At 32.5% G+C, this 14,365-nt stretch overlaps 1 protein-coding gene and 1 long non-coding RNA gene across 4 annotated transcripts in view; one reads left to right on the top strand and one right to left on the bottom strand.

Moving 5' to 3' along the window:
- LOC118185156 (protein turtle-like) overlaps window positions 1-14,365 on the bottom strand; it is a 657,136-nt gene that overhangs the window by 102,347 nt on the left and 540,424 nt on the right. For all 3 annotated transcript variants that reach the window (XM_085813856.1, XM_085813857.1, XM_085813858.1), the window contains exon 10: window positions 7,946-7,973. In XM_085813856.1, the coding sequence (XP_085669982.1) occupies window positions 7,946-7,973 (28 nt within the window). The remainder of the gene's footprint in view (window positions 1-7,945; window positions 7,974-14,365) is intronic.
- The window catches only part of LOC146998272 (uncharacterized), an 80,112-nt gene continuing 68,282 nt past the window's right edge, over window positions 2,536-14,365 (top strand). The window contains exon 1 of the long non-coding RNA XR_015040411.1: window positions 2,536-2,666. This is a non-coding gene — a long non-coding RNA (uncharacterized LOC146998272). The remainder of the gene's footprint in view (window positions 2,667-14,365) is intronic.

Genomic DNA, 14,365 nt, shown 5'->3' with positions numbered 1-14,365 from the left:
ATGCAGTCTATATAGAAACATATATTGTTCTCAATGAGGTTTTATATGTTATTAGAAATATGTTTTATTAATTATAGTATTAACAAAGGACTGAACAATCTCTAATAATCCATTCTGTATATTTGAGGACATCTCCCTCCAATATACGATGATTCTGCATCTAAATCAAGCATCCACCATTTAAGTTATTTATTTGACGCAGGTAAATATATAACTAAGAGTTCCTCAGTAATGAGGCATCCAGTTATAGACTTAAACATAAGAATTAGTCTGAAGTTCACCAAATCAAACTCTTATCATCTACCTGTCAGACTGGATTTATTGGCATGAGAAGTGGATGAAAGGAATAAACAATAATTTGAGACTTACAATTTTCTCAAGCTGCCTCTCAACCCTTCGCGTTCTCTTGAGCAAGATACATAAATCGCTAATGGTGTAAGCAATGTTAACTGCCCTTCGAATACCTTTCATCAGAATATTTTCATTTAACGTGTCAAAGTTCATGCAGATATGGTAAGGAATGAATACGGTCAACTGGCTAAATTGGTTCTTACTTTTTAAAGGCACGCGTTAATCAGAATTTCAGCTTGCAGTAGACAAAGAAAGGAAGAGCACCAACTTTTGTCTAAACTTAACATCTAACTAGCCGTGACTTTTTTTCCGACATATCTTCATACTAATCTTTCAGAAATGAAATATATGTATGAGGGAAAGGGAAATTAGGATTGCTCTGTCTTCAAACCAATGTTGACGAAAGCAAGTCACAACAGTTTCTTTTCGTCTAACACCCTTCAAGCGCTACTCAGTGAGAAATATTCGCATAAGGCAAACCGCAAACCGGCGGTAAGTAGCGTTTCTGAATCCATGATAAGTACATTTGTAAAGTTGCGTAATACTTTCTTCATTTTTTGAACTCTAAACATATTTATTCGAATTATGAGAAGCTCTTTACATATTTATATATGAAATGTAGAATCTCATACATTATTTGTATTATTTGTGTTGTGCAGCCGGGCAGCAGGAATGAGACAAATTTCGGAATATAAAGTGATACGTTTATTTCAGCATCCAGCTTATAAGCGTTCCTCCTGTACCTTGAGGCAGAAGCCGTATTTATAGATATTTGTGCGTCCCCATGGTGCTCATCCAATCAGCGATATTAATTGAAATCACGAGGTGACGCTATCTTCTCATCAGGAGTGTTCTTAAGGACTTGAATGTAATATGACAGATTTATGAGTTTGGCGATTTGGCGGGCGCCAACAGGTTAATATAATTTAAAATAAACAAAAGATTTCGCTAAAATTTAGGAACAGGAATGCAATTCAGGTAGAGAATCGCCAACACATTCTTAAGCAATATGTTTAGAATTTAATTTAATCAATTAATTTAAAAATATCATTATATATATATATATATATATAATTCATGAATAACTATAACAATTATTGCAGTGAAGTACAGTTCTCGTGACGTGAGGAACCAGTTAACAATGTCTCTCTAGTCGAGAGTTCAAGAGCATTCTGGAGTGTTGTTCTGATAGAAAAAAAAAAAAAAAAAAATCTGCAGACTGAATTTTTCTGAAACTTAATTTTTCAGTAGTATTTTACATTCTCTGATTCGTTATATCTGGAACGAATACAGAGGAAAAACTATATCATTGGCTAGTCAGCCCTCCTGAAATCGAGAGGCTTTGACGACTTACACAGTGTAGAACGCTAAAATCTCTTGACCCTGTCCTGAGGATATGGTTCTTGTACTGTCGGCTGGAACGAATTATTGCGTCTGCGATGTCAGACTATATCGTGTGACACAGCATAAAAGCTTGGAAACAGTGACTTCCGGGGACCGCACAAACGATTATCTCATATCTGTGTGGTCCGCCATAAAGTCATAAAATCATTAAAATACTAACATTGCTCCAATCTTATGGAACCGAACTATCTCACCCACAGATGCAATGCATTGGATCTAAAAAATACTTGGTTCTATGAATTGTAGAAGTGCATATATTTCTGTATTGTACAGTATGGAGAACTGTATCCATGCGTTTTATGGTGCATTACAGGTATTATTTTATGCTGCTAATAATCTATCTATGTACAATATTTCTGAAAATTTTCATAAAAATATCCGTTTGTATATATCAGTGGTGCGCAAACTAGGGGTCGCGACCCCTGTGGGGTGCGCCAGAAGTATTTTGGGAGTCGTCAAATTTTTATGAAATACATTATGCCTGCATGCTGCATACCATACAGTGTACATATAAAGAGTGAAGCGCCGTCACTCACTGTTTAATTGCAATTTCATGCTGTTTGTTCTTTCTTTGAAAGTAATGCGTAAATTATCTAAAGTGTGAAGACGCAAGTTTTTCACTCCGGTAGATAGCGCCCTCTTCGCGGTACAGTTTTACTGAAAAGCGCCTATTTGACTAGAAGTTAACCGCATGGAAACGGGAAAAATTCGCTTCCGTGATCAGCCAATCAGATGGCGAGGTACGCGGTCTATCTGATAGTCAGAGTAACGACGTGAAGTGTTCGCATGAAGTTGTAGCATGTAGCAGTTGGCCTGCAATTGTTTTCGTTTATCCTCGAGTTTTATCATGTGACGTTGTGTAATTATGATTTTTTATATTTTTATCGGGATTTGCTACACTTTGTTATCAGGTATGTACTATCATTAGAGAAAGATCTCTGTTAATTTTATTGAATTTCTCGAAAAAAAAATGATAAAATTTTATATATTATTTGTTTTAGTTTAAATAATTTAACCCCTATCTTCATAATGGATAAATGGGTAATACGTACACCAGGTACATCTTCAGCTAACAAACGAACAAATACTGATGAGGAGTCGCAAAATACTGAACTAAATGCCCGATCTAAAAAAATAAGAAAATACAATGAGGAATTTATTAAGTATGGTTTTACATTTTGTGTTGTTGATGATGAAGAACGCCCGATATGTGTCATTTGAAACGAAAAATTAGCAAATGAGAGCATGAAACCATCTAAATTAAAAAGGCACCTGGAAACTAAACATAAAGAACTTCAAAATAATAAACATGCCGGTTTTTTTCAAAGAGGAGCTGAAAATCTGAAAATTCAAAGTGCACATTTAAGGAAATTTACAAAAATACCTCAGAAAGCATTACGAGCTTCTTTAGAAGTTTCTTATCTAATAGGAAAAACAATGAAACCCCATACAATTGGAGGCCCACCAGCGGCCGAGCGGTAAAGTCGCTAAACACTGGTAGTTCGGTCCGAGGTTCGAATCCCGCGAACGGGCTGGCTGCATGGGCGTTTTCGTGGTTTTCCCCATGTGTAACGTGTATACGAGCCAGTTTCCCTTAGAAAGTCCTCCACGAAGGCATCCCTCCTCTTAGGCAGATAGCCCTAGTGTGCTTTACCGTAATTAAATAAACATACAATTGGAGAATCCCTTATCCTTCCTGCAGCAACTAAGATGACATCAATTATGCATGGTGATAAATATGTAAATGAACTAAAAACAATACCATTATCAAGAGATACCGTATCTCGGCGGATTTCCGAAATGTCACGAAATATCGAGTCAGAAGTCATAAAACGCATACAAAATTCATCTGTATTTGCTTTACAACTGGACGAGACTACCGATATTACTAAAATGTCACAACTAATTATTTACGTTAGGTTTATTTTTAATGAAGATATAACAGAAACGTTTTTATGTTGCAAAAGTTTGGAAGGAAAAACCACTGGAGAAAAAATATTCGAAGTAATAAATGAATATTTTGAAACAAAGTCCCTTACCTGGGGAAACTGTGTTGCGGTTTGTACTGATGGTGCTGCAGCATTAACAGGTTCGAATAAAGGGCTCAGAGGCTTAATTCAGAAGGTGGCGCCTCATATGGTATTTAATCACTGTATGATTGATCGGCAAGCTCTTGTTGCAAAAGATATGGATGAAGAGTTGCACAACATATTACAAGACGCTGTTAGTTCAATTAACTACATTAAATGCAACAGTCACAACAGCCGTCTCTTTTCAATACTTTGCAATGAGATGGGCTCAACGTATGAGAGATTACTGTTACACACCGAAGTCAGATGGCTTTCACGTGGGAAAATACTACGACGGATATTTGATTTGAGAAATGAAGTGTACATGTTTTTAATCGAAAAGAAACATAGATTGACAAGTTATTATATCAATGAAGTTTGGCTAGGGAAGCTGAGCTATTTAGTTGATATTTTCGAAAAACTTAACGACTTAAATTTGAGCTTGCAGGGTGAGAATTCAACTATCATAACTTCAGCCAGTAAAATTCAAGTTTTTAAGAATAAGCTTAGTCTCTGGCAAAATGAACTGAATAAAAACAACACCGACATGTTCCCTTGCTTTAACGATTTTATCAAGGAAAATAATATAGATATATTTACATTTAAAAACATCATTTCCAATCACATTGAAAAGTTAAAGGAACATTTTTCGAGAAGATTCGAGGATTTTCCTGAAAACGATCTTGGTTGGACTCGTGGTCCATTTTCCTTTGACATATGCAGTTCAACTCTTCAAATTAGTGAGAAAGAGCAATTGATAGATCTAATTAGTGATTATACTGTTCGAAATCATTTTAAGACTCAGCCTTGCCAAAAATTTTGGCTATCCGTTGAAAAGAAATATCCCGTTTCATACAAGAATGCCATCAGAGTGTTAATACAATTTTCATCAACGTATTTATGTGAAACTGGATTTAGCAAACTAGTTTCAATAGAAACTAAATACCGCTCGCGTTTAAACCCTGAAGATGATATGCGAATTGCAATTAGCAACATACATCCAAACATGGATGAGATAATTAGAAACTTGCAGCCACATACATCTCATTAAAGGGCAATTTACTGATTTTTGTGTATTTTCTTAAAATTCTAAATAAAATTAATATGAGTCAGATATGATGATATTTTTATTCGATGAAACAAAAGAAATGCGCGAAATATACATCGTATTTGTGAACATTATCTCTAGGGGGTCGCCCAAAATGTTCTCTCTACAAAAGGGGTCGCAGTCAAAAAACGTTTGCGCACCACTGGTATATATCATGAACTTTTAAAATATATCAACTAAATGTATAGCATCATTAAAAATAAAAATAAAAAAACTAAAATTATTAATAATTGCATTTTTTACTTTTTAATCGATCACTTTGTTAAGCACTGATAGACTGATTTAATTTTAGAGATCATGATATCTGCCAAATGAAAATATTCTAAGAAGTGGCCATTTTGCAAATGCATGTGGAATATAAATTAAAGACTTTATATTTCAAGCTGCGGCAACACTTACCAAATATCATTGCCAGTCGAGTTTGGAATGGCTCTGCTATATACGATTTTAACTTCAAAATTGTAATCGTAATTATGTCCCGCAGAATGAATTTTATCGCCACTGAAGAGTCTATTTTCCGTAATTAGCACAGAAAATGGCTTAAAATTTTTGAATGTTATGGCTCCATTATCCATAACCAACTGGAGACAAGCGAAAACCTTATCGGCGGATGAAACCGCCTTACTATACGGCTCAGTCTTTGAATACTGTCAGCAATTCTGAATGACCATTTTACACTGTAATCCTGTAATCTAAAATCGCACGTTTCCGCATCTGGACACCAGGAGGACGAATGAGGAAAGCTACATCATTTCCTCCATCTATGTGTCTATGTCAACTATTGCGCATACGCAATATATAAGATAATTTCAAGCTTAGTGATGTGAGAGTTCCGATGTGAGAGACTGTCTTATATTCAAAGTTATACAAAATAATTTAGGAAATCATTTTTACTAATTTTAGTACAGTCTTTATGAATGTATTCATTCATGCATAAGGCACGATTAAATTGTTAATGGAAATTCAGATTTATTATCAATACAATTGAATCTTCCTATCTGCCTAGTAAACATACAATATACTACATTATAATACAAAATGTGGACATTTCTTTCAGAGAAAATAGAAAGATGTTGTAATTTGCAGATGGAAAGAAATTTAATTCTACAGGAACGGGTAGTTTTATGAATAACTAATATGCCCTTCGCAATGGAATTCAATACTTCTAGAACCCGGGTTTACGAGTAATTCTGTAACGTTGTGCACGACGTTTGAACCAGATGGAAAAATATCTACTGCACTGATTGGTGATGAAATGAATGCGCGGATATATTTATACAGGCTAGGAGAAAATCTATTCCCAAATGCACGCATCATTACATCTAGTGAATGGATTTTCCAACAGAATAATGTATACACAGAACTCATTCAACAAAGTCGTGGTGTGAAAAGACTGGCATTGAAATAGTTGAATGATTTTTCCTTCAGTCCGGATTTGTATCCACAAGAAAATGGTCGGGGCATTTTTATCAGGTCTGTATAAGAGAAATTTTGCACTTTACAAAGAAACAATATATTGATTTCTGCAGCATGGAAAACTTTGCAAAGACATTAATTAAATTTTGTACTGCAATGACCGGTAGGTTAAAATGTCAGCTAGAGCATAAGTGCATTTATTTGGAATAATTGTAAAGTAAAGGCTCATCTATGTATCTCCCCCCCCCAACTTATTATATTCAAACTCTAGATCAGCTAATGTTCAATTTTTTTTTCTTTTATTATGCAAGTAGTCTGTTTATTATGCTTTTAATTAATTTTAAGGATATCATTCCTTACAGATTTGTTATTTATTTTTAAATTTTTATGTATTAAATGATATTCCCTGTTTTTTCCTTTAGTAAACGGGAATGCTTAAATTATTTTTCATGTCCTTAAAATGTAAGAGTATTTAAATACCTCGAATACAATAAAATCCGACAGAAGGTAAGCAACATTTCTTTTGCTTACATTCATTATAAGATTTTTTGCTTCCTTCAAAAACTTTAAATTTTCGTTTTAGGGTTTAGAAATGTAGTATAAAAACTATGAGATCATCGTTTCAATGAATTAGGTTTTAACACTTTGAGTTGCTTTCTGATATACTATTACAGAGATGCCTAAAATTTAATTGGTAACTCGTACGTTTAGTACATTTAGTACGTTTAGTACGTACGACATTTCTTTCGAATCCGAATACTCAGATTTGGACTCGATACTCGCTTTAAAACTCTAGAAGTTCGGTTCCCTCTTGTTGATAGGTCCATTTTATGTCGAAGCTAATAGAAATTTTCCTGTTAGTTTGGTCCATCGGAGGATTAAAGCTAGAAAGGCCTTTCTTATGCTGTACTACACATTCATGTCAGCATTTCATTAATTATGTATTTCAAGTTCATATTTTTATTAGTTGAACAAAAAATTTTAGTTAAATCAAAAATGATGTAACAAAAACACAAATGAAGCAGTAGATTGCTTTTGTCTGCAGTTTTTATATAATTAATTTAACTATTAATTTAATGGCATTCCTTGATAATTAAGGTTTACAGTTAATCAGCAATCAATTTTAGTATTTATTTTCTAAGAAATTTGTTTTCCATTAATGCTACTAATTATTACAATAATTCGTTCTGAATAATATGTTACAATTCTTGTTGCTAATAATTTAACGCTAATCTGGCTACTTTAATGTAATTTTTTGCTTCATCCTTCTGCTACTTTTAAGATAAATAATATAACTCATTATTAATTTTTAGATGCTAATGAAAAATTTCTTTAATAAAGCATCACAATTTATACTTATTTTAGTGAGTGAATTGAATAAAATCGAAATATGAATCTTAGCAAATTCAAATAAAAAATTAAAATTACAGAAATAAAGCATAATTCGGGAAAACATTTTCAAAATTGCTTCGAAATTTTCATTTTTCATTGAAATTTCAATTCAATTTATAAATGCAAAAATATTATCGATTTAATGCTTGATTTATTGGTTACGTTTAAGCGCTGGTAAATTAAATAGGAGCATCAAAAATCTTACCTGATAGAATCTTCTTGAACGGCAGTTTCTAAAAGAGAAAAGAGAAAGATATGCATTATAGATAACATTTACAATAATTAAACTAAATATGTAATAGATACAGCAAATGCAAGAATAATACACCGCAATATTTAACAGATATTTAAAAATATGAGTATCGTTCTTTTCACAGAAATATTTATCTCTTCTTTCAGTCCTTTTTCCAGTCTAAATAAACTACTTAAATAATTATTTCTTGACAGAAATATATAACACTCGTCTTCGAAGAACTTTTTTTCCTTTCCATCAGGAATAGCAAATAAAATGCTAATATTCAATAAAAGAATTTCTTCTCTTTTTATAATTTTTGACATCTGTGTCCATTTTCATTTCCGACATGAAAAACTGAACCTCAGTTATTTATTTGAGCTTAACGGTTATTACACATTCTTTTGTATAAGGCTGATGATAATGCTCTAATGCGAAAATATTCTGGTACAGTAAGGAGCAAAATACCATTTTTAAGAATAGTTTGACTTTGAATCCCAGAAAAATTAGAGATACTTCTTAACATAAATATATAATTTTTAACAACGTTCCTTTTTCAAGTATGTTTATAATGATATCAAACGCACTGCACATTTTATGCGCTCTAAACTAATAAAATTATGTATTTATACAACTGAACGAGTCAGAAGAAATAGAAGTGATAACGAAAAGAACATTTTTGAATTAGTTATTCAGTTACAATTGAGAAAAAAGTAATTATTGTTTCCAGAAAAGGAAGTTCTTTCATTTTCCTTGAGTCATTAAGAGCCAAATCGACTCGAAAATATTTCATGATGGGAATCCATTAAAATATTTCAGTTGAAAATATTGTTACGAATTTGGTATTTAAAAAGCTAATGTTAGTTCAATTATAAATTAAATGGTTTTATTTCTCGCGTAGTTCAGCACGTGACGAATATTAAAAGAAAGCTAAGCCGGAAAATTGAAAATACAAGAGCGCGTGCATTAAATAAATAAATATCTCTTTTTGATTTCGAGAAAGTACTGGAAAATTCTAGCGCGTGATTTTAAAATCTTATAAAAGGAGGAAAACATCTCAGTTTGTAGTAGTTGCTTAGTTTGTTGTTGTTTAGAAAACTGCTCTTGTCGATTATAGCGAATTCGCGGATTAGCGTTCTTTAGCTGTTTTGAATTACGTTCTATTGGACATTTGAGTAGTTAAAAGATAACTACTGTGAGGTATCGTAATACTGCATGATAATTTGAGAAGATTTAAGCATTTTTGTTGTGATAATAATAAATTTTTGTTCATTTTGCATCGGACTTGTGCATTCATTTCATAACGAACCCGTACGCACGCAACAATATTAAACTTCTTTCTTATTGATAAGCTATACAAGTTAATTCTGCTTTGCCACATCTTCTATGTAATAATATATACATTCTAGACGTTTTTATACATCTCCAAAGAAACCACTAAATAAGAACATTTTACCGTTATCTAAAGACTTCGTGTTCTGCCAAAAGAAAAGGTATTGCCACCTGAGAAAAATACTATTTACAAACCTCGTATCCAAGCAAACGTGAAGTTATGCCTTAATAATCAAGTATTTTCTTTGTGAAATTAATACGCAAATATCCCCGTAGCTTTAGCTCACGTTCAAATACTAAGTAATTTTTCTTTCATTTGGATTTTGCATTTGGAACAGCTCATTTCAAAAATGCGATTTTATGTTCTATATACTTAAGGAATTATGTTGTATTATCTAAGGAATTAATTTTTATAGCAATTTAGCGATCTTGATAACCAATCACAGAAACGCTCTCACTACAAAACAGTTCGCTTACCAGAATCTGCCGCAAGAGAGATCTTTTTTGTTATCGGTATGGCATTCAACTGCCACTAAGCAGGCCCAGGATCAAATACCTAAGTCATGGCAATCTTCAAGGGTAAATGAAACTCTTACATTATTGCACTTATCATCAGTATTAATAGATGCTGATACTAGTCAGCAACTACATACGCAGGTAGCACCAGACGAGTAAGACACGACGTCATCGCTACAGTAATACATCTATAGTGTCGACCTGGCTTGAAATTGTTTCAGTTATTAAATTGAAATTGGTATATCAAAATCAAACTACAATTTCTTTTTAATCTTTTGAATTTTGTATCTTCTCTAATTTTTCAAATAACATTTTTATTTCTGTAAATTGATACGCCATCTTAAATGTTTCACTACGGCTGGTTCATTGAATAACGCACACAACACATGAAATGTATGTCTTTCATCTTTATTTAACTAACAGATTCTAGATATGAATTTCATATCTTTTCATTTAATGCGCTTGTAAATATTCGTTCTTTATTATATATATTTTTATAAACCGTTGAGTGCGTACAGAATATTCACAAATTTCTTCTTTTCGCAAACGGAATTCATTGAATTCGCTACCATTATTTTCCTCCCAGCAACTTTTACGGTTTTAAATAACGTTGGGACATTGCCACTTGTCTTGCGCACGCGCAGTGTTGAAAAGAAAAAGAAGGGCTGTTATTATTTCTTATTATAATGATATCTTCTGATAAGCTACTATTATTAGAAGAATAAAAAATCTAATAAGGTATTTAATCCTTATTAGAAGTCACACTGATGTGGCACCAAAGGCTCACATGGACTTAATCATATTAAACACTTTATATCAAAATCATGTGGTATCGCCAGCCAACTTTCTGTAATTCCTTTAAGTTACTCTAGACTGTCGACAAAAAAAGATGAATTTACTTATGCATCATAAGGCTAATTCTATGCTACGCATCTCCAGTCAAAAAGCTCAGCTTCAAAAAAATTACACAAACTTCAGATAGTATAAAATAAGTTTCTGAGAAGAATTATAGATGTTTATCATCTTCTAGAACCACGTTAATCCATGATGACTTGAAAACTGATCCTATAGTGAACCGCACTGCTATACATAATAAGCGTTTCTTCAAAACTAGGCTTTTATGCTGCAAATTTTCTAAATTTCTTAGTTACTAAATTATTTCAGAAGATAATTTTATTAGACAATTTCTGCCTACACGATTAAAGACCGCAACTTCGTAACCTAGCTTAGACTTACGACGTTTACTTGTTTCCGTGATCTGACTGGCATACATGCAGTGCAGAAGACAATGGTCTTCCAGACTTTACATCATTTTCTTGACCGTTAGAGTTTCAACTGCTAGCTAGTCCAAACCATAGTTTTCTTATCTAGCTCGTTAAGCCCCCTTTGAAGCCCTAGAAGCAACTTCATAATCTCAGTCTATATCTGTAAGATGTGGCTATCATTTTGTGTTTATCGTCTTGGTTACTATCGTGGCTGTGATTGTAACTGTAGCTCTTGCCGTAGCGGAAGGGTGTTTTGAAGGCACGTAATGCTAACGATGATGCAGCTGTCGAAGATACGAACTGCAGTAGAAGTCGAGCAGAATATGAAATTCAAATGCTGGTCCAGTATGTAGCTTCAAATGCTGGCCAGTATGCCACTATGCAGCACTACATCCACTTAGAGTCAAGTATGTGTCAACAGATGTAATATCAAATGGACCCGATAGACATGATGCAACAGTTATCCTTATCAAATCAACATCTGTTTATTTCATCTAAAGATTACATAAATTGTTCAGTTATTAAGTCTGAGGAAAGGCCTATTAGCACTTGCATGCAGTCTCCATGACGTGCAAATTCTATTAGGTAACCGTCATTCTCAAACCCCGACATATAACAATTGTCTTTATTATTTTACTAACAGAGTATGTATTATTCATTCTTAGTAAAATTAGATGTAGTTTAATTATTCAAGCAAGTGACAAATTAAAGCTTATATAATAATAGTATCTGCAACGAAAATGAAACACTTGATATAAAAGATAATGAAACATTTGAGCGGATACGGATATTTTTATACTGCTTTGAATTTTGAGCTTCAGAGAACGACAAAAAGGTTTCTAGTATGGGATTCAGAAAAAAACGATATTTTTATACCTATTCCCGCCCATATTATTATTTCGAAAGCTTTAAGATTTTTACATAGTAGTTTCTAAAGTAAAACGTTTTAAGAATGCATTCCTACTCACAAAACAAGTAAATGCCCAAGAAGGAAATCATTTTTGAGAGGAAGGTAGCTTGCTAGAAAAATAACAGTCTCATACATAAGATATATATTTATGTTATCCAAAGAAACATTCAAGATTTTCTCAGAATGGAACAAGTCGTCTCTACAGAACATGCAATAAAAGATGAAGATTAACAAGCGAAGCTTACGACTTTGGGACTCGACGTCTTCGTTCAAACTCCGTATAATGAATAGGAAATCTTACAGTATGCATGTACGAAGCTTGGAGTACGAGCCTTTCAAAAATAAAGAAGAAAACCGAATTTTAAATTATGCAAAACACCTGCATTATTTAAATTCAACCATCTGCAGATCGTTTTGATGCTGCTGTGTTTCTCTTTAAAAGGTTAATGTAACATTTTCTTAATTTTATTTAGATCAAATAGACACTGATGTTTGTCATTAAAATATTAAAAATATTCTATATCGAATAATTCGAATTAGTAATGACTGAGCTTTTTTGTTTTTGTATTTTGTTCGTTATAGTTTTATTAATTATAACTGAGTATTTTCCATTGTAACTAGAATAGCCTTCAGTTCGAATCTCGATGATCTCCCTCTACGTTATACTAATTCCTTTTACATTTTTTAATTAATTCGTGAAAAGTGTAATATATATTAACAGACTAAGGAATTTTTCATTTATTTCTTTCCACCAAAATTTATACTTTCATTTCAAATAACTTGATGCTTCTTACTAAATCATTCAAACGAAAATAAGGTTTCAACATCGGGTTATTAAATGATATACTGTTAGTTAGCATATTCAATGTATAATGTTTGCTATGTGCTTTCGTGATTTTTGCCAGCTGTAAAGCATAAAGAAATCAATTTCCTTTAGAAGGTCCTCCACTAAAATATCACAGTCCTTTTGCAGATAGCCCTGATGTAATTTACTATATTCACTTAAACAATTTTTAAAAAGCATTTTCCATAGAAATTTACAATTACGTCTGTTGCAAAACTCATTGCTTCTACTTGTTTTTTTTTTAATGTTTTCGTACGGCATTATAATTACTTGTCGATAAACGCAAAATACCGAATGGATTTGGTGTGTTTGGCAAACTCTTATGAACACGAAACTGAAGTGACGATTCGCCACTTCAGTTTTGTGTTCATAAGAGTCAAGCAGCAAAATCTTAACGCACGTAAAAGTTTGCATTTTGATAGCATTTCCTTTTTTCCCAGTTTAATCACGGCTTTTATGCACTTGTTTTATTTTATTAAAATAAGTACTACATAAAATTTCATTAAAGAATCATTTTTTTATAATGCAGAAAGCAGAATCGATTAAAAATATCAAAAGGGAACGGAAAGAGATAGTTAGAAAGACACAATATTATTAAATATACAATAGTCCATTGAGGAATTAGGCAGTCTCTTTTATTTAACTTGAAATATGTAAAAAATAAATACATAAATGAAAAGTATTTTAATACGGAATTGAAAAGATTACTTCTTTTAATAAAACGTGTAAAAATAAAAATATAAAGTAGATAAAATGCTTTAGTACTCATTTATATAAACTAAATAGGAATGGATGTTTTCATTAACCTCGCCAGCAATTCAATAATTAAAAAAACTACTTGTTATTGAATTTAAAAAGTATATTAAAAGATGTATGTTGAACTTAATGGCGATTAAACAAAATTCTTTATTTTTTGCATCAAAAGTGACAAACACATCTGCACAAAAGTTCCTTGCATTAAGGTTTCGAAGAAATAAGTTCAGTATTCAGACACTGCAGTTCTTTAAAATATTTTGTGACATAAAACGACTCATTGTTCTTTGAAAGTCGGTCGTAAGCTTAAGAAACTTCAGGTTAAGATTCAAATCTTCTTGAACTAAGATTATTGGTTATTATTAGTTCATTTACCAAAATTCTAACACTAAAAACATTTCTCTATATTTATTTTTAATTTAGCTTTTCTGCATCTAAGCAGTTCTAACGTTATCCCTAGCATCATTACTGAGCATGATACGCATTAGGAGCACTTTAATATAAAAATGCTCACGGACTATTTTAATATTAAAATGGCTCAGTGTCAGCTCCATTACATAAGGTGGTGAGGAGTTCTCCCTCTCAGTGGTGCATTATGTACCACTCGGGAGTGCACTTTGGTTTGAGCCCATTGGGATTACCAACATTAAATGTGTAGCCTTTTTTCTCCTGCCTTTCCTGTTGAATGATATAAGACGTTAGGATCAATGATACATAAGGAAAGACCTAAACCTTGCGTTTGCGTAACACTTACTGAGATTCAGCTTTCATTT

The sequence above is a fragment of the Stegodyphus dumicola genome, chromosome 3 (assembly GCF_044657685.1).
Source record: "Stegodyphus dumicola isolate Sdum_Otavi_A_Nest chromosome 3, ASM4465768v1".
NCBI lineage: Eukaryota > Metazoa > Arthropoda > Arachnida > Araneae > Eresidae > Stegodyphus > Stegodyphus dumicola.
This window is presented reverse-complemented; position numbering and strand designations above follow the sequence as displayed.